This window comes from Salminus brasiliensis, chromosome 17 (genome assembly GCF_030463535.1).
Source record: "Salminus brasiliensis chromosome 17, fSalBra1.hap2, whole genome shotgun sequence".
NCBI lineage: Eukaryota > Metazoa > Chordata > Actinopteri > Characiformes > Bryconidae > Salminus > Salminus brasiliensis.
Window position 1 is genome coordinate 8,756,532 of NC_132894.1, and position 21,246 is coordinate 8,777,777.

Below are 21,246 nucleotides of genomic sequence, written 5' to 3' on the forward strand. Positions count from 1 at the left end.
ATTGAGTAAGGTTTGGGAATTTGGATGTGTGTGTGTGTGTGTGTGGGGACAGTTTACATGTGGGCTTTCCCCAGCAGATTTGTTTGCTGGTAATTAATTCACCTGATTGACACAACAGCTGTAGGAGCCATGGGAGGCAGCGAGAGAGAGAGAGAGAGAGAGAGGGATCTTGTAGTGGTGGAGGGTTTCCCCATGTCGCAGTGCGTATAGTGTAGCACCCGCGCACCACTGATTAAAAGCCACATCTGTCAGGCAGCAGCGCTGATTATGGCCTTGGCTCCACACAGCCTAATCTTTATGGAGTCAGCAGAGAGAGAGAGAGAGAGAGAGAGAGAGATGAAGAGTGACTGGAAGAGGAGAGGTCTGAGGAGAAGAGGGCAGGATGGATGGAATGATAGGGGAATAGAAACTGAGAGCTGAAGAAAAAATGAATGGGATAAAGAAAGGATGGAAGGATAGAGAGAGCTGTAAAGGGAATGTAAGGATGGAGAGAGCTGATGAAGGGGGCTACAGAAGGGATCTAAGGATGGAGGGAGCTGAGGGAAGGATATAAGAATGATGGAAACTAATGAAGGGGGCTAACAGAGACATGTAAGGAAGAAAGAAGCAGAAGAAGGGCTGCAAAGATGGAGGAAACTGATAGAAGGAGGCTGAAGGAGGGATGGTAGGATGGATGGGGCTGAAGAAGGAATGTAGGGATGGAAGGATCAGGGGAGGTGATGTAGGGAGCTGAAGGAGGGATGGAAGGAGAGAAGAGCTGAAGGAAGGATGGACACAGCTGGAGGGTGGATGGAAGGATGGAGGGAACTGATGGAAGAAGCTAAAGTAGGGATGGAAAGATGAAGGGAATCGGGCTGAAGAAGGGATGGAATGATGGATGTAAGTAAAGAGTGATGGAGAGAGCTAAGGAAGGGGTCTAAATAGAACACTGTTCAACACACACACACACACACACACACACACACACTATAGCCAGTTACATGCATGTAATACATCTGTGACCTGTGTGTGACCCTGCTGTCCTGACAAGATATAAAAACAAATGTGCTTGTGTGTATGTATGAGGGGGGTGTGTGTATGAGTGTGTGTCTGTACGATTGGAGAATTGTGTGTGAGTGTGTGTAGTTGTGTGTGCGTGCATGTGTGTTTGTGTTATGTTGGTGTGGGCCTTTTAGTAACTCTACTGGCTGCTTTTGAGCTCATCATCAGTAGGGCTGTCTGTGACTGTAAGTGAGTAACTCCACACATTACAGTGTGTGTGTGTGTGTGTGTGTGTGTGTGTGTCTGTGTGTTACCTAGCAGGTGATCAGTGTTCCGCTGCTTGTCCGGGGGCAGATAAGACGGGATCCATTCCTCGCCTGGATCTGGGGTCTAGATCGATGCTCAGATTGAGCTGTTCTCTCCCTGTCTCCTGCCCAGCTGAGTTACGCGATTGATACTGATAATTAAAACAGCAGCAGCTAATTACTTCAGAGGGTTCAGTTGTCGTGTGAGTGTGTGTGTGTGTGTGTGTGTGTGTATGTGGATGTGGAATGTGTAAAGGGTAAAACCTTTGTAAAGATCTGCCCATGTATTATTGATGGCCATACTTTAAAGGAGGAGGCTGGAATAAGCGTGCTGGCTTAAGAAGGGTTAAGTGGAGCTGGGATATTGTGTGTCTGTTTATGTGTTTGCACAGAAGAGAGAGAGAGAGAGAGAGGGAGCGCGAGCGAGTCAGAGGGAGAGAGGGAGAGGGGGAGAGAGATAGCAGTAGCAAACAGACAGTGCTATCAAAAGCCACAGGCTCCTTTAAACTCCATCTTTATTCCCCTCTCTCTCTTCCTCTCTGCTGAGCTTTCTCTCTCTCTCTCTCTCTCTCATTCCCCATTTCTCTCTCACTCCTTCTCTCTCCCCCTCTATTTTTTTTCTCACATTCTCCTTCTCTTGCTTATCTCTCTTTCTTCCCAACTCTCTCTTCCTCTCTCTCCCTTTCTCTCTTTCTTGCTCCCTTCTCTTTCCCACTCTCTCTCTTTCTTTCCCTGTCTCTCTCCCTACTCGCTGCCTGTGCCTCTCTCTCTTTCTCTTTCTTCCTCTTCCCTTCTCTCACCTTATTCTGTCTGTGCCTCTCTCTCTCTCTTTCTCCACATTCTCTGTTTGTGCCTCTCTCTCTCTCTCTCTCTCTCTCTCTCTCTCTCTCTCTCTCTCTCTCTCTCTCTATCTTTCTCTATCTCTCTCTCTCTTTTGCTCGCCCTCTCTCTCTCTCTCTCTCCACATTCTCTTTGTGCCTCTCTCTCTTTCTTTCTCTCTCTCCACATTCTCTGTTTGTGCCTCTCTCTCTTTCTTTCTCTCTCTCCACATTCTCTGTTAGCGCCTCTCTCTCTCTCTCTCTCTCTCTCTCTCTCTCTCTCTCTCTCTCTCTCTCTCTCTCTCTCTCTCTCTCTCTCCCTCCCTCTCCACATTCTCTGTTTGTGCCCCTCTCTCTCTCTCTCTCTCACTCTCTCTCTCTCCGGGCAGGCGGGTGATTGACGGCCTGAGGGTTTTAATGGGCACTGGAGAGCGGGAGAGCCGAGGTCTGGGTTGTCATGGCAACAAGGCGAACGGACTTTTTGCTGCTCTACCTGAGAGCAGCAGAGTCGCGCTGGCTCTGTGCGTGCCTGTGTGTGTGCGTGCTTGTGTGTGTGCCTGTGTGTGCGCGTGTGCCTATGTGTGCGTGTGTGCCTATCTGTGTGTGTGTTCACAACAACTGCTGTTCCCATCATTCTTTGCTGCGTACTGCCACTGGTCATCCCTGCCTCGCTTCTTGTGCGGCTTTTGCCGCTGTATGATGGTCCATCTCGTCAGCTCTTGTTAATAAACGTGAATCTCTTGAGTCAGCCTCTCTCTCTATCTCTCTCTCTCTCTCTCCCTTTTCCTCGCTTTACCCTGCTTTTGTATGTTGTCTTATAAGCGGCAGCAAACAGTGAAAGTGAACTGGATAAATATATAACACTCAGCCTATAGCAGCCTCTGAGGAAACAATAGCTCTAAAGCCCACTGTATGCCCCCCCATCCCACCACAAAACACACGCACACACACACACTTTCCCTTTACCAGACACACTCCATGCTGGCTCTAAGCCAGCCAGGCACTGCTGAGAAACAGGCTTTACTCTGCCACATTATACCTGTTTGCATAGGACAGTGCTGACTGGGTATAGACAGGCTTAGTGATGTGGAGTTACAGGGTGAGAAATTGGTCAATAGTGGATTTAAATGTTATGTTAAGGGCTTAAACTTGAGCCTTTAACTTTCAGAAGCTGACAGTTATTGCTTTCGCTTTGCTCAAGTGTTCAGATGTAATTATGTAATTAGTTACATCAAGAATCACATTTGCATACCATTTACATTCTGCATCATCGGGTTTGAGTCTGCACTTAGCGTAGTGACAGTGCTAACTTTTCTTCAGCTTTAAATTGTTAGAAAATATACACTATGTGGACACTAATATACACTAAATATACACTAAGTATTGGGACACACCTCTTAATCATTAGATTCAGATGTTTCACTCAGTTCTGAAGAGCTCACTGAATTCCAGCGTGGTCCTGTCATAGGATGCCACCTTTGGAACAAGTTAGCTGGTGAAATTTCTTTCTACCTAGATATATAGATAGATATATCTAGATAGATATATATCGGCTATGAGTGGTATTGTTGAAAAGTAATAGACCATGTAAAAGATGTAAATATACAGGAGGAGAAGCATAGTGCAGAAAAGTGGCCGACTCTCTGCTGACTCAATAACTGCATATATTAATGCCTGTGAATTCAGAAAGGGATGTCATACAAGCTTCTGTAGGTGTAACATGTAGGTGTCCCAATACTTTTGTCAATATAGTGCACTACATGTGGAGTTTGCATCTTTGAGTGTGAATACATTTTTTAATGATGCCATGCTTTATTATTGTCACTGATAGTAACTTTGAAGGGCTGCACACTTTGTACTGTACCAATTCACATTATGATAGTACACTGACAAAGCAGAATCTTCACCAAGAGATACAATTTCTCTGTTTTTTCCTTCAGTTGTGCCAGTGGAATAAACTGCAAACATAATGCTCTGATAGTCTGAAGTCTATCCATTCACGTACAACAAAACCCACAGTGTAGTTAATACAACTAGCAGAGACATTAGTGGCTGTTTACAGTAAACAGTGGCTGTTTATGTATAATGTGTATATATACCATATACATTATAGTTCACAGGCTGGAAGGTCACTGCTATTCCAGTAATGCTTTCGCCTTGGCAACGTTTACATGGCTGTATACTGCCTTTTGTTTAGGAGCTACTGTTCATTGTTGACTATCCCTTATGAAACTACTGTGTATTATGATATACTTATGTAGAGTGAAGAGTGTGCATGGACTTTATGGACAGTAGAATGGAAGCGTGTGCTGGGTGTGTGTGTGTTGGAGATGCTCACTAAGGGGAATTTGGTGGCCTTTGCTTTGCACCTGTAGGCCTCATCTCTTCACACTCTCAGTTCTGGGGCAGTAGTCTGCTCAGTGTGCTCAGGAGAATGCTCTATGTGTTTGTATGTGTGTGTGTGTGTGTGTGTGTGTAGCTCTGACCCATGGCCTTTTAGGGTCAGCAGTGTGTGTCTGGGCTTTGAGGGTGAGCCGTGCGGGGGCTGTTTGCTCACCCTACACCCAGGCAAAGGGGGGAGAAGAGAGTGAGGGAGAGGAAAAGAGGGATCTGATTACTGAGGGGAGGAGAGAGCCTGGGGCCTCAGCTAATCGGCCATGCCTCTCTCCAGCCTGGGAAACACAGTCTGCACAGGGTGTGCGTGGGGGAGGGGGTTTAAGCTTCAGACCCAATCAAGTGCTCCGGTCTCTGAAGTGATATTCTGACTTCTTCTATGAAATATACAATCAATCAGATTTATCAGTCTCATTTCTTGAAGTGGTAGTCTGGCCAAAGATCGCACGATTGAATTTTCCCTTCACCTTAGATGTAGACGGTCAGCTAAGCCACATGTCTGAAGCTTCTTTGGCTTTGCACTGGGGCTATGAGGCTAATGTAGAACAAAGGATGCTTTTAATGGATAGCACCAGTTAGCATTGTGCATACTACATACAGGCTAAATTAGCACACATTAGATTGCTGTTTAGAGCATGTATTTGCAGAAATGACAACTGCTCAAATAATGCAAAGATGCATTATAATATACACACACACATATATATATATATGTAATTCAAATTTAAACACTACTAATATTTGAACTTTTAGAGCATTCAAAAATCACTATGGTGAAATAACCTTGACTACCAATCATAGCTTTCATGTCTTGGCTGGCTCTCCACTAGTCTTTCACATTGCTGTTGGGACTTTATGCCATTCACAGTCTGCAAATTCAGGTAACTCAGCTTTGTTTGATAAAATGCCTGGAATAAAAAGGCTACCTATACTTATATATACATAGAGATGCAAATTTAAGAAATAAATTAAGTGGTCATCATTTTTTTCCAGATCTGTATATATAAGCCAAAGATCTAGCCAAAGTCTTGAGTCATAAATATGCTACCTGGCTAAAAACACTAGACGAAGCTAGTCAGTCTTGATGCGTGAAGTTATGCCTCAGTTTTAGTCAGTTGTATCATTTTTAATAGATTGTGCCACACACATATTAGTTTGCATTCACACATATGCGTTGCGGCAGTGCGAATACTACATTTACACCTATACACCACAAGTCGTGTTGTTACCATTCTGTAGGTGAAATCATGCCCATATTTGCACCTCCAGGTCTAAGATGGATTTCTGAATGGCAGAAATAAAGGGGATTTTTGAAAGCTGCTCCGAACTCAATACAGTGTGTGCTGTGAAGAATTTTAGAGGTTGTTTATGTTGTAATATGAATTTTGCTACATATGGACAACATAAGACTGGCAACCTCAACAAAACACATCAGAAAATGTTTTTTTTAGCAGCAGTGAAATGCTTTTTGAGTACATTATATGGACAAACGAATTGGGTTGTTTCTTCTGAAAAAGTGTGGACAACCTCTCAGCTTGTCAGCAAATGCATGTGTACAGCTGTCCTTGAGCGTGGAGGGGCTGGCGCTCCACAGCTCAATGCTTGATAATTTAAGCATGTGATTTCCATTATGCTAATCGGTGGTCATAGGGTTCCATTGCTTGTTAGCTACATTAGTCTTCTACCAATATTTGTACTAACCACAGACTGCGCTAGTGTTTCACTTGTTAATCGTTCCCTTCTGGCCATCTTTCGGATGGGTAGATTAGGGATTTGTTAATTAGTCCAGTTGATTAACCAGCATGGTGGTGTTTGTTTCTGTGTTCCAGAGTGCAGCAGCAGCCCCCAGTCCTGTAATGGGTAATATGCCTCCTAACGACGGCATGCCAGGCGGGCCCATGCCTCCCGGCTTCTTTCAAGTAAGTGATGCGTTCTTTCTCACTCAGTCTCTCAGTCATAACTTACCTTCTCTTTCTGTCTTCTCGTCTTCTCCTTTTTCAGAGCCTTTTTAGCTCCTTTAATCTCTGCCCAGATGTTTCTCTTTCTCTTCCTAAGTCCATCTATCCGTCCTCATGCTGTGTCTGAATCAGCCCTAGCTGTTATGGTCGTCTCAGTTGAGTAAGAATGTCCATTGGCTGGAGGCTGCTGCAGTGCTGTTCTCTGTGCATTAACTGTCAATGGCAGAGACCGAACTGTAGGCTGACAAATGTTTTGGTGTCCATGGCATCCCATTCCATCCCGAAAGTGTGTTGCCTTTAAGCTGTAGAAGGCAGTAACTAGAGGGCAGCTGTGTGTTGGATAAACTGGTGCAGCTTCACCAGCAGGAGAAAACGTCCTTGCTGTGGTCATCCAGTTTGTTTCGTAAAGTTTTGCTGACCTGAAGGGCAACCTCGTCAAGCTACAGTCTTTCAAGGAAACCCAGCACGGCTTAGTTTTCAGCGGAGCTGCAACTAATGATTATGTCTATAACGTATTGACTAATTGACTAGACTATTAGGCCCGGCTCCTCCACCATCATTCAAAGATCTATATGTGCCAAATTTTTTGGTGTAATGTAGTGGGTGAGACCACTATACTGGGTTCAGTTCCCTCTCCGGGCTCAACAACAACCTTATAACCCTTAATACAGTCCTTGGGCAAGATTTCTTATGTTACGATTGCCCACCTCTACAGCGTAATTAAAACTGTATGGAGTGTCTGAGTGGATGGGAGTGTCTGCCAAATGCTATAAATGATTTTCTCCTTTATAGTGCAGTGAGACAATTGAAGATATACACTCGTCCTATACACTCTTAAAAAGGGATTATGCAAAAGTTCTTTGCAGAACCATGAAAATTCGAAGAACCACTTCAATGCTTACGTAATGCCTGGTTAACTAAATCGTCTCGATGTACACGGTTCTTCATAGAGCCTTTTAAAAGTGGTTCAAACTTGTACTGGTTATGAGTCAAAGAACCATGTAGTACTGTTTTCAGTACTCTATTGAAGAACCATTTTGCCCTTTTTGCTTAGACTCTAGTGAAAATCTGTCAAACTGTCCTCAAGTATGAAGTGTGAAGGACCTTTTGAAAGTTAAAGAACTGTATTTAACCATGATAATTATAAGATTCCACACAAATGTAAGGGTAGTTTTCTAGAAACCTTACATTAAGTGGAGGGTCTTTCAACATATGGAAGGACCTCCACCACACATCTACAACATATACGAATAAATTTGGACCATCTGGAGGTCCCTGAGAACCAGTTTATGAACAATTGCTGTAAGAAGCCTGAAGAACCTCCTTTTTGGTGTTATTTTTAAGCCTGTCTGAATGTTATAGAACATGATGCAGTACTGTGCAGTAAACAACAGCGCAACCAAACATCCAAAAAAAATCCATGTTTTTCAATATTAAACATTAATGACTCTGGTTTTAGGCCTTCCTTTCTTTTTTGGGTTTTTTTTTAGGATTGTAAGGTTTTTGGTTTTGGGTTTGGGTTTGGGTTTTGTAAAACTGTATTTTCTAAGATTGGCATGTCAGAATATTTTGTCATCAGAAGTTTGTGTCTGTGTTGTGTATCATCCCACATTCCTTGTCGTCCATCCACCTAAAATGCCATTGGAACTCACATCAGCTGATGAAAAGGGAAGTGTGGTGGATTCTCCAGTTATAATATCAACTCAGCAGTTGAAAAGGCTGATCTAATAATGTGGCAATTAAAAGACACATTGTCTCTTTGTTTGCGGTGAGAACTTGATCTGACCTCGATCCGACCCAAACCATAAGGTGTACTCGGCAAGTTTAAGCTAAACAGTAGTTTAACCTGGGATAGTACCCAGATAATGGCAAAGAAATCTGCACTGGTCCAGAACACAGGACCTCCTTCCTTTCTTGCTTGTGCCCCCCAGACATGTCTGACCAATCAGTGGGAGCGTTCTCACATGGTTTGTTGTTACCCATTTTGGTGCTCTTGAATTTTTTTTACTGACACAAACCAAACCAAAAAGGGGACAACGCTTGATACGAACTGATTCGGACCAGAGCAAACCAACTAGAGGTGAGAAAATGGAAGTCAATTGTGAGCCCATATACAGATTCATAGCCCCACTTGGAGGATTCCTCATCTCCACCTCCTCGAGAAAAAACAGTGATTAGAACTTGCATTCGGAGGGATTTATGAATTCTGAATGAATTCCACCCAACATGGATTTCTCTTCACGCCTCCAGTGGCTGTCATTGGAACTCAGTTAGCTGATAAAAGGGAGAAGTTGTTGCTTCTCCAGTTGTGATCATTCACTCAGCAGTTGAACAGGCTGATCCCAGGTCAGTTTTACAGCCAGTATTACAACCATTGCAGCTGTTTTGGCTTACAGAAGGCACTGTATGTTTAGGCCGTATGAGAATATGTTGACGTTAATTGCAGTTGCTCTTTAGGTTGATGTAAGAAAGTCTGCATGTGTGAAGTCTGGACTGAATGGAAATCACATAATTGCATGAAGTTTATACAGAGCACTAGTGCGTTCGTTTTTGATGTTTTATGGGGTTTAAGGGCCGCCTCTGTCGATCTCGACTCTTAAGTTGGCGTTCCATAGGTGCAGTGTGCATGTGGAAAGATCAGATAGAGAGGCAGCATCTTCTGTGAGCTGAGGAGGAGAGCGTTAATGTTGCATGAGCTGTGATCAGAGGGGAGAGTATCTGACTGTGTTGCGTGAGTGACATTGCTTTCCATAAATAGAGCCTGTGTGCATTAGAGAGAGGGAGAGAGGGAGAGAGAGAGAGAGGGAGAGAGAGAATAAGAGAGAAATAAGAAAATGTGGAAGGTCTTGCTCCACTGTTCCTCACTGCAGCAGTTTCCTTCTAGAGAAAGAGAGAGAGAGACAGACGGTGAGGAAGGGAGAAGGAAAGAGGTCCTGGAAGCAAGAGTCCAGCCCAGTTGTCACTCTGGCTGTTTTGTGTGTGTGTGTGTGTGTGTGTGTGTGTGTTCACTTCTTTTCCTAGCGACTGCTTGCCTCACTCTGCATCTGTTTCAGGCCAACATGACACCAATTATATCTTGGCATATTTTCATACTAGCCAGTATCTCACCCTTTCACACCTTTCACAAGCTAACTATCTCTCTCTCTCTCTCTCTCTCTCTCTCTCTCTCTCTCTCTCTCTCTCTCTCTAGCTCTGCCTATAGCCGCTGCTCTCAGTCGCACTAATAATTGCGGTCACCGCGTTGGTGTGTGTTGTCAGTGGAAGTCGCAGATATGGGTTGAACAGGTTGTGATGCATCTCGAGGTGACATGAAGCTCGCTTGGAAAACTGTTCTCTGTTGTTTGCTCGGATATTTAAGATGAATTGTTTGCAATAGCAGTGTAGGTACACAATGACAGTTTGGACAAAAGTATTGGGACACCTGCTCATTCGTTGTTCCTTCCAAAATCAAAGGGTATTAAAAAAATGTCAATCCTGTTTTCGTTGGAGTAGTAATCTCTACTGTCCAGGGAAAGCTTTAATTCGGATTCTGGAGTATTGCTGTAAGAATTTGATTGCATTTAGCACCAAGAGTGTTAGTGAGGTCAGAATTGTTGGATGATCTCCATCACCTCATCCATCCCCAACTCCCAGCAACTCATCCCAAATGTTTTGTGTGGAGAACCATCCATCATTCGAGAGAACGCAGTTCTGGGGAGCTTGATACCCCTCAAAATAGATGGGGAACCCTGGAGCAAAAAATAATAATTGGTGTTTAATGTTCCTGGACTCCCCCTACAGAACTCCTTATAGAGAGTATAATTTGTGCTTTGAGCGACCCCCAAAGGACCTTTCAAACCGGCACTGCCCAAATTCTTCCACGCGTCCTTTTTATGTTGGCATGGATGGGAAGCAGCAGACGCTGCAAACAGCTCAAAATGTTGTTTCTTTATGTTGTCCATATGACAGTGGTTGTGTTTCGCTTGAACTATTGGCTACACTGCCCCCTGTAACTTTGAGTGGTACTGCTCTGTACCATTCGTTTATGTAAGATTATATAAAACATACCCAAATACGGACAGAATGAATGCAGAGTACGGACAGAGGGCTCCGTCTGCATCCGTGTTTAACGTTAAATGAGCCTTTATGTGTATTTCTGGACAAGCTAAGAGATACAGAACCAACATCTGAAAGTGGAAGAAGCATGTGGACTGAGGCGGTAGAGTTATGTTACAGGATTATGCACCGTGTGTGTTACACACTCTCTCACGAGCGCTTTCCTGTCTGCTTCACCAAAGTTACATAGTGCAGTCGGCAGCATTCCTAAAGCGGAGGAGCAACAACAGAGATACTACTCTTTCTATTACAGGTCAGTTGAGCATCACAGTGATTTTAAGCTGCTATTTTAAGGCACAAATGCTACATAATGCTACTTTAAATGTCTCTTTTTCATAAACGAAGATGTGAATTTTTGCTTAATACTGTAAAATATCAGGACATTTAAAGACGTTTTTGTTACAGTTTGTTAAGCTGGAACAGAAAAAAGCCCCAGTCGTGCCATGTCCACACACTGCGCTGCACTAAATCCAATTAAACAGGACAATAATGCTCTCTTTTTAATGAAGCGTACAGATGGTCAGCGCTCTATAATTCCTGACCATATCCAAATATCCAAGACATACCCAGAGAAGCGTATGTGTATGTGTGTGTGTGTGTTCGTGTGCGCACACTTGCTTTGGCCTTGGCCCACAGATATAGTGGTGATAATTAACACAGGTGACCCCAGTTCTGCAGTGCAAGTTGTGTTGTCCTGAGAGAGAGGGACGAAGGTTTAGGGGTCTACGCCCCCCTACCCCCCCTTCCCAAACCTCCCTAATCTTCACCTCGCAGGCCCAGACTCACAGCAGCCTCCTGCAGCGAGAGAGAGAGAGCAAGAGAGAGAGAGAGTTTAGAAGGAGGGAGAATGAGATAGAGCGAGCTAGAGAGACTTGAAGAGATTGTGGAGAGAGAAAGAGAGAGAGCACAAAGCTTGCGCGCTGGCGTCTGGCCCGGATCCGCAATTTTTTTTCCCTCCGGGAAAGCAGGGGTCGGCCTGCTTAATAATCCTCACGCCAAAACTCCACTGCAGCAGCTCCTCACGGGAGGACAGGCAGAGAGAGTGAGAGAGAGAGTGAGAGAGGGAGGGAGGGAGGGAGGGAGAGAGAGAGAGGAAGAGTGCGAAAGAAACACAGAGAATATTTCAACTTTTTTAGCTGGCAGACAACAACATCTGAAATGGGTGGGTTTGTTTGAGGAGAGAAGGTGAGGATATTGCATCAGTCCTGTTTCTGTGAAAGCCCAGAAAAAGGCTCAGAGAAGTCGGAGCAGAGCGGAGCAGAACAGAGCAGGAGCAGGAGCCCGGGAGATTGAGAATTTCAGTCTTTTCCTGAGCTGAGTGAACTAGACCTCCATCAAGGTTAAAAGGACTGGAGGATCTTGTTCAGGCTTGCTTCTGGGAGCCGGGGAGGTGTGATAGGTGCCACAGTGCTCTCGCTGTTGTCCCGTTGATGCACTCGACTCTCGAGACCAACTTAGTCCGTTGATAGTTTAAAGGAACTGATGGTACTGTGTATTTCAGTATACAGTGCATTGTATGGACAAAAGTATTGGGACACCTGCTCAGTCATTGCATTCTAAAATCAAGGCTATTAAAATGCACTGTACTCTCATCACCCCACCTAACTCCCCAGCTTATCTCAAATGCATTGCGGTGCCAATAGGTTCATGTTTGCCTGCTCCAGAGAGTCCTATTCTATTGACAGTACTGCTCTACAGGACTGTACTGTCAGCAATGAGTAGTAGCTTTAAGAGTGCATTTGTTAAAAGAGGTGTCCACAAACATTTGGACATAGAGAGTAGTACTGAAAAGGGATTCTTTGGCTCATAACAAACTCACATTTTTAAAAGTGAAGGTGCTACAAAGGCTTTGGAGCAGTGCCACAGAAGAACCACTCGTGGTTCCATAAAGAAACATGCTTGTAATAAGGATTTACTGTATAAGTAAAGAGTGTGAGGAACCATTTCCAGGCTTAAAGAACCTTACACTCCATTTAAAGGCTCTCCACACTTACACGTCTCCAATTACATCTTTATTTTGTTCTTTATGGAAACAGAAGTGATTCTTCTATGGCATCGATCAAGGAACCATTTGTAGCACCTCTATTTTTTAGAATCAGTCAAAGAAATATTATGAGTTGCTATGGGTCCATATTGACTAAAGAACCCTTGAAGAACCATGAAGATGTGTAGAAGTAGGTCCATTCATCTGGAAGTGTTCACACAATGTAAACGCAAACATAATGTCTATGCTCTTGGTAGTGGTGTAACGCTCCTAAAAATGAATGTGCTTCAATCGGATGTTTAAGGGATGCCATAGAAGAACCTCTTTTGGTTCCAGAAAGCAGTGATGTTTGTAATAGAGATCAGGTGAAGTTTCTTTAGAACTTCAAAAGGTTCTTCATACTCAGACATCTCCTATCTCTCTTGGTTATGGAACCAAAAGTGGTTCTTCTTAAACATTGCTCGAAGAACCTTCAAAAGCACATTCATTTTTAAGACTTACTTTAAAGGGTCAAAAAGAGCATAAAGGTTAGATCTCTGGAAGAACAGCTTTCTTCTGGAGCTAACAGGCCTCAGTAGCACGCTAGTTTAGTTTGTTACTGATTAGCAACAATAAGGTACACTATATGGACAAAAGTTTTGGGACACCTGCTTGTTCATTGTTTCTTCTGAAATCAAGGAAAGTCCAGGAAAGAAGGCTTTCTGCTAGAGTTTGGAGCATTGCTGTGAGTATTTGATTGCATTCAGTGACAAGAGCGTGAGTTAGGTCAGGATTCCTAACTCCCAACTCATCCGAAAAGTATTGGACGGAGCTCCATCCATCATTCCAGTGAACACAGTTCCACTGCTCCACTGCTCAAAGCCCTCTAGCTTACACTTGGCTTTAGGCACGGTGCCAGTAGGTTCATGTTCATCTGCTCCAGAGAGTCTTATTCTATTGTCAGTACTTCTCTACAGGGACTAGTGTCAGCAATGGGTGCAACTGAAAGTAGCTGAGTGCATTCATCAAAAGGGGTGTCCACAAACATTTGGACACATGGTGTATCTTTAGAGAATGTTTTTACCTCCTGATCTGAGAAGGATTTCTGCTTTTCTGTGAGGAGCCACGTTATAGCATCCTCAGAAGTGTTACAACACACTAGTCTGACTTTTGTCTCACACTTTGCATATTTCTTTAAAAGCCAGTTTGGCCACACGTCATACTGTTTGTCCAAGAAGTGGCAGCAGGTCTCTCTCAGTGTTCACACAGAGGCAACAATGAAATATGCATTGTGCTGTTGTGCTGTGCTTTGTTGTGTTGGCCGCTTTGTGTCCACAGCGGTCCGCCGGCAGTTCTGCACTGCCTCCTAGTGGTTTCTAAGCCACGTTGCAGTTTTACCAGCGTGCTTGGCCCCTGTGATTGCGACTGTCCTTTACTGCGCTGTCCCAGTAGGAATAGTGTGTGCTGTTCTTTCACAAGGCAGGAGGGGCTTCTGTAGATGGGCTGGTGGTTCTGTGCCAAGCCGTTATCTCCTTAGCTGGGTAGAAAATGATTTTATTAATTGCTTCATTTAGCGCACCCCCCCACACACACACACTTCCCCAACACACTCACCCACACACATACACACACACATACAAACCCACTCATGTTGTTCCTCTCTACAGGGCCACATAGCAGGAGCAGGCAACACCATAAAGGCCATATGCCTCGCCCATTCACTCATAATGGGCCTGGGTTAGAGGGAGGAGAAGGAGGAGGCGCAGTGCTGGTGGCAGAGTGGTGTGGAGGAGAGTGGGGCAGGGGCTGCAGCAGCTGCTTCACCCAGCAGGAGTGACTTGTGGCAGGGGAAGAACATAACACTCGCCCCTCATAAACTGCAGCATTATTAGGAGCCAGGGGTGTAAATCTGACCTCACAACGAGTCGATTTGATAATGGTTCCTTATAGTCTAAGCAGTTAAGGGTTCTTTGACCGTGGTGGAGCCCTTTTTAGGGCTATATTGACTGTATCTGTGTACAGCAATCAGCCATAACATTATAAACACTGACAGAGAAGGAAACCACCTTCATTACCTAGTTACAGTGGTACTTGTCAGGCAGTGGAATCTACATTATAGGCAGTAAGTGAACAGTCAGGAAAAATGGGCAAGCATGGACAAGGTTCAGATTGTAATGGTTGGACAACTAGGTCAGAGCATATCCAAAACATGAGGAAAGTGGTCCAACCGGTGAATCGGAGACCAAGGCTCATAAATGCAAACCATGGAGGCCCCACCTCTGCTGCAAGCTATAGGGCATAAAGGATCTGCTGCTAACATCTGGAAGCCAGATACCACAGGACACCTTCAGAGGTTTTGTGAAGTCCAAGCCTTGATGGGTCAGGGCTGTTTTGATGGCACAAGGGAACAAGGGGGACCAACACATTATTAGGCTGGTGGTTTTAATGTTAAATCTATCTATCTACATATATTTAACTAAAGGTAACTGTTTATTTTAATGGTCTCCTGTATATGATCAGGTGATTCTCCTGAATATTAAATGCACTACCTTAAGCTGACAAATGTACACAAAGAGCTTTGTCTAGTTCCTTTAGAGAAGCACTGCCAACAGAATAGGAGTAGATAAACATGGACATTGGCACCATGCCTAATGCCAGGTGTGTGCTAGAGGGGTATAACCCCCCTCCTGGCATTGATCTGTGGAACAGTGTTCTGTAGAATGATGGTGGTGCTTCATCCAATACTTTTGGAATAAATTGAGGAGTTTGGGATGGATGAGGTGGGGTGGCGATCATCCAACATCATGACTTCACTATAACCCTTCCTTCACAGCAATGCTCCAAAATCTAGTAGAAAGCCATCCTTGAACAGTGGAGACAGCTACTCCTGCAAAAGCAGGACCAACTATTTTTAATACCTTTGATTTCGAAAGAAATAATGTCCCTAAACTTTTGAATATAGTGTCATTAAAAAATGGGACCCAACAGTGCGAGTATACCCTTCCTTTCTTTTCATTGCTAACACATGACAAGCCAAGCTTATCTTCTTAAGTTGAACATCTATCAACTGGATTCATGGCGGAAATAAGCACAATCTGTGGTGGAATGATGAGCCTTGTTGGGCTACTAAATGATGGCCTATAGAAAAAGTATCTGGATTTGCTAGGTTTGTAAATTTGAAAATATGTTCAGATCAGTGCGCCATTGCGTCTGTAGACCCGTTAGGACTGTTGCAACCGTAGGAAGAGCAGCTGGTCCCTCTCACCTGCATGTGGAGCTTATACCCGCTGCACTCGGAAAGCTGTCAAAGTGTTCACAGCCTTGTTGGCAGCATTTGGCAAAGCAGATCGCGGTGAGCGCCCATTCTGCCACAGGAGTGCTTTGTGGCACTGCAGATGGAAGTGAACAAATGGCTCTTGGTCATTATCTACACTGTCGGACCGCTTGATCCCTGGCTGGTTGTTGGATGGCGTTTGCGCTGAAGGTTTTATGACTTCTAATTGTTTTCTTAGCCTACGGTTAAGGGATGACTCAGTCGCTGTTCTGATTTTGTGTGAAATCTATATATAAATAATCAGACAGGATGCAAAAGTAGTGTCAGCTGCCATGGAATCATTCATTTTAATAGTTGCTCCTGCTGGACTACCTTCTGGTTTATTACCAGCAAACAGAAAAGTGGTTGTAGTGTCTCTAAACACATTAGCAACTCCAGCAGCACTGTTGTCTCGTTTTCTGGACTTGTTTATTTGCCGGTAATTTCCATTTTGGCACCTGAAAATATGTGCAGAACCTCGGCTCATTTTAAGGATGACTGCAAAATTTTTAGGGCTTGATTTGAGGGGGAGCGCTCATATATCTGCAGAGTAATAACTCCAGTATTAACCGTTCCCATCTCCAAAACACCTGATCCATGCTTATCAGGTCATCATCAGGCTTTTCATTACCTGGATCAAGTGTGTTGGGGCAAGCAATACAATTCACAGTGCGGGTGCAGAAGATCGCTGCCCTATAGACTGTCTACAAAGTATCTCAGTCCTGGTCCTGGAGAACTACCAGCCAGCACAATTTAGTGTTTTTCCAGCTCCCAACAAAAACAAATGTGGAACCAGTCATGTGGTTAAACTTCCCTAATTATCTACGAGAAGGTTTTCAAATCCAGATTTTCAGGGACAGTTGATGATTTCCCTCAAACACACCTGGGTTATATTGTCTGTTGATTACCTGGTATTTGTGGATGTGTTTGAGCAGGGAAATCACCAAACCGTGCTGTACACTGGATCTCCCGGACTGCATTTGAGTCTGATCTACAACAACAGGGTTAGGTTGGGTTGAAGTAGAGGTTGGCAGTATGACAGTGTTGTATTGTCATTATGATAAAATTACGATAGAAATGAAGGTTAGGTTAAGGTTAGATTTAATAAAATCTATTACATTCAAACTAACATTGGGTTCAGTGGAATAGATAAAGATATGTAAAGACAAGGTGAAGATCTACATGAAGTCATTAGGCGACTCTCAGAAAGTCATAAAAGTTATCTGCAATAAACTCTTAAAGTATTGTGTTTCTTTCTTGTCTTTTTTCTTGTAAAAAATGAAGTACACCTACAGTTCATAACCACCCACCCACCGCCCCCCCTGTAAACTTTTTAGAGCTGGTCCACTGCTTGTAACTACATGAAAGTTTTATAACTGGTTTTGTTGTCCAGTATCATGAATCAGCCCTAGAACTGAAATATGAATGATTTTTGTGCTCGGGGAATGTGTTGACTTTCTCCTGGTTTTTGAAGGTTCTAAATTTTATATGAACTGATCAGCCATTAAACCTTAACATTAAAACCTAACATTACACAGATTGCCTAGTTATAATGGCACCTGCCTATGTTGGATCTATAGATTAACCTGCAGGTGATGTGTTGTTAAAAGCTGGAAAAAATGTAAACATAAGAATCTGAGCTACTTTGATAAGAACCTAATTGTGACGGCTAGAACACCTGGTCAGAACACCTCCAAAACATCAGGCAGGTCTTGCGGGGTGTTCCTGGTATGCAGTGGTCAGTACTTACCAGAAGTGGTCTAAGGAAAGACAGGGTCATGGGTGCATGAGGCTTATTAATGCATGTGAGGTGTGAAGGCTAGCCTGTCTGGTCTGATCCCTTAGTAGAGCTACTGTAGCTCAAACGGCTGGAAAAGTAAGTACTGGCTGTCTATACCTTGATGGTTCAGAGCTGGTTTGGCACAAGGAGGACCTGCATGGTATTAGGCAGATGGTTTTAATATTATGTATAAGGCGTTAAATACGTAATTATTTAGTTTAAGGTTAATAAATCATAGTGCTAATAGATAAATATAAAACCAATAATTAAAATAATAATAATTTATAATGTATAATAATACTAAATAATTCATAGTATTATATGTATTTAAATACAATATTATAAGTATTGTATGAATATTATATTAAAATATACAAATATTTTGGGGACAAATGTAATAATTTGATTGTGGTCTACAGAAGTTTTTAGAGTTTATAGCTCTATAGCGCTTAATATATTAAATATAAAAGGTTCATAGTAATACTATATATATATATATATATATACATAATTGTTTTTTGTAATGTGTTTGTCTGGACTAGCAAAGTGGTCTGCTGTTGTATATGGTGGGTTTTTGAATGAAGAACATGCTTTATTTTGAGAAGCTGTGTGGCTACCTAATGGCAGCCTGCATGAAGGAATCCCTGTTTCAGTGTTTTTCTTGCATACCTGTGGTGATGGGTCTCTCTCTCTCTCTCTCGCTCTCTCTCTCTCTCTCTCTCTGTCTCTCTCACTCTCACACTCTTGCTCAATCTTGCTCTCTTTGTATTGCAGGGTCCTCCCGGCTCACAGCCCTCTCCTCACTCCCAGCCTCCACCACACAACCCCAACACCCCCATGATGGGACCCCACGGTCAGGTAAGAAACCCATCTCTCCGCTTTTGCAACTGCACCACCAGATCTGACGTGTGTTCACACTGCAGTTCAGTCCTCAGGTAAAAAGTGCCTGTCTGAAAGACACTTTAGACACTTTTCTTTGTTTGGCTTGGTGAACCATCTCGCTCTATAGACCCATTCTCCAACGGCAGGTGGTTCCACAGGTGTACAAAAATCTTACTTCTAATTGTGGTCAGCTCAATAGTTTTTTGTTTCTGACCGATCACCCAACCCTGTTATTGTTCAATAAGAAAACACTGGACACTGTTTGGTCGTATGCCTTTGCTTTTAAATAAAACTTTGTATCTCCAAAATATCAACTTTACCAGAGAAAGAACAAAAATCCTTAACTTTCAATGGAAGTCAATGCAAACACTTAATTTTTTACTAGTCATTTTAGAGCATTTCTATTGGTCCATTCATGATGACATTTTAACACAGTGTAAAGAACAACTGACCTATTCAGATTACATCAAAAAGTGAAAACTGGCAAAATTGCAGATACAAGGTTTTTTCACGACAACAGCGGTAGGCTTTTCAGTCTATCAGACAGGCTTACAGATGGGCAGTGGTGAAGTGGTTAGTAGTAGCAGGAGGTGTACACAGTGTACACAGAGAGAGGGGCCTCTAACTTCAGCACTGTTTCTGCTCCAGTCACGAGGCCCTCTGTGTGTCATCCATCTTGTTTGTTTCTTGCTTATTCATACCATCTCCATCTTCTTCTTCCTCATTCGCTTGCTCTATTTCTTGCATGTGCACTACTAAGCAGTGTAGTACATTACCTCACTGTGTGTCCTCTTAAAAAGCACTCACTCACACACATCTACACATACACACACAAACACGTACACGCACACACCCTCCTTGCGGACGGCAGCCGTGGTGCTGGATAAATAATGTAGGCTGTTGCCCAGTCTGAGAGGAGAACAGGTTCATCTGGCCAGAAGTCCACAACCGCTCCCTCTCTAAGCCTTACATGCACTATCCCATCTCCCATCAATATCTTATTAATAATGCACCACTGAGACCCACACACACACACACACAGGTTTGTTTTTAGACAGTGTCAGGCCATATGGCTATACATATGGCATATATGTATTTATATATGTGTGTGTGTATGTTATATAATAATATGTAATAATAATTTGTCTCATATGTTTTATATACCAGCCTTTTACAGGTCAGGGCTATTTTGCTCTTAATCTGGACAACAGTTGAACACACACATTCACTCACAGACGCACACAAACACACGCATATATACAATGACATGCACTGATGCACCCAGACATATACACATGTATACATGGACAATCCCATAGACACACAACACAAACAATAACGTGCGCTGGGTCATGTCAAAGAGCGAGAGGAACGCAACAGTTTGTCCCATAAGGCTGTGGTCATTGTGCAGCTCTCGCGCCTGTTTAATTGTTTGTGAAAGGCGGTTTGTTGTTGTTGTGGCCTGGCGTGCCTGCTTTGGACACAGCGCTGCGGGAGTATCCAGTTTTATGTGTGTAATTCAAGAGAGCTACATGCTACTGTACCTGGGTGTTTGGCACACGTTCCTGTAAGTGTGTGTGTGTGTGTGTGTGTGTGTGTGTGTGTGTGTGTACGTGCATTTGTGTGTACGTTTGCCTTCTTTTCTGGCCTTTGACGTTTGGAGAAAGCAAGTATTACTCGTGTTCCTGTTGCCCACCTGTGTACACATGTATATGTCTTGAAACATCAGTGCATGGAAGTAGATGGACGCCTGTGTATCTCTGTGTGTGTGTGTGTGAGACCATGACAGTAAGATATGACCCCACCTCTTTTACCTGTTTTTCCCTATTTTTTTCATTTCTCTCTCTGTGTTTTGTTAGCTGTGTGACTTGTATTTAAATGTTGAGAAGAACATCACCCTCTCAGTATGTACCTTACAGACACGGCGGTTATAAGGTTCAGCCTGAATGATCAAGGCTTTTATGCAGTGTCATTGCGCCCTCTGCTGGCACCTTTCAACATCGTCACCTCCTATTTTAACAGGCCCCCTTTATCCCCAGTAATCAGCACAGTACATGTGTACGTGTGGCCTTTAGAAATCACTCACTGTCTGTCCATCTGTCCAACAGATTTATTCCTTCTTTGCCACTTAAAAATTAAGGTGCTTCAAATGGCTCCTTGAGGAATGCCATAGAATAAGCACTTTTGATTTCAATGAAAAAGCATGTTCCCAACACTAGGAGGGTGAGGACTGACACATGTCTCCTCCAGCACATACACAACCAGCCTTTTGTCACTGGGAAACCAGCTCTTCCTCCAGCTCTTGGAGGAAAGCACTAGGTACCCAGCTCTGATGCCTTAGCTAGCACTGATTGTGCTCTGGAAGAATTGTGCTCTCTCGGGCTCCGGCTGCTGATGGCAGGCAGCATTACCTGGTCGGCTTAGTCCACAGGACCACACAGAGCATGATTCTTACAAACATGAGTCTTTATAGAACCAAAAGGGGTTCTTTTGTGGCATCGCTCAAACAACCATTTGAAGTACCTTTATTTTTAAGTGTTTTTTACAGCAAGGACCCTATGGTGTCAAAACACTTATTAAAAAGATATAGTTTTTTTTTTGGCTTTTGCTGTGCCGGGTGCTGAGTTTGAGCTCCCCTTCTGCAGACACTGGCACAGGAAAAGCTTCGGTCATGAGGCCTGTAGCACCTGTATTTCCATAACTAGCAGAGTCTGGAGATGATGAGCTGCTCTCCAGAATCTAAAACACCATATTCTC

General features: G+C 43.5%; 1 protein-coding gene across 1 annotated transcript in view; it reads left to right on the top strand.

Annotated features, from left to right (window-relative positions):
- The window catches only part of ssbp4 (single stranded DNA binding protein 4), an 83,815-nt gene that overhangs the window by 55,631 nt on the left and 6,938 nt on the right, over nt 1–21,246 (top strand). Inside the window, exons 5-6 of the mRNA XM_072660010.1 lie at nt 6,328–6,417; nt 18,382–18,465. Of these exons, the coding sequence (XP_072516111.1) occupies nt 6,328–6,417; nt 18,382–18,465 (174 nt within the window). The remainder of the gene's footprint in view (nt 1–6,327; nt 6,418–18,381; nt 18,466–21,246) is intronic.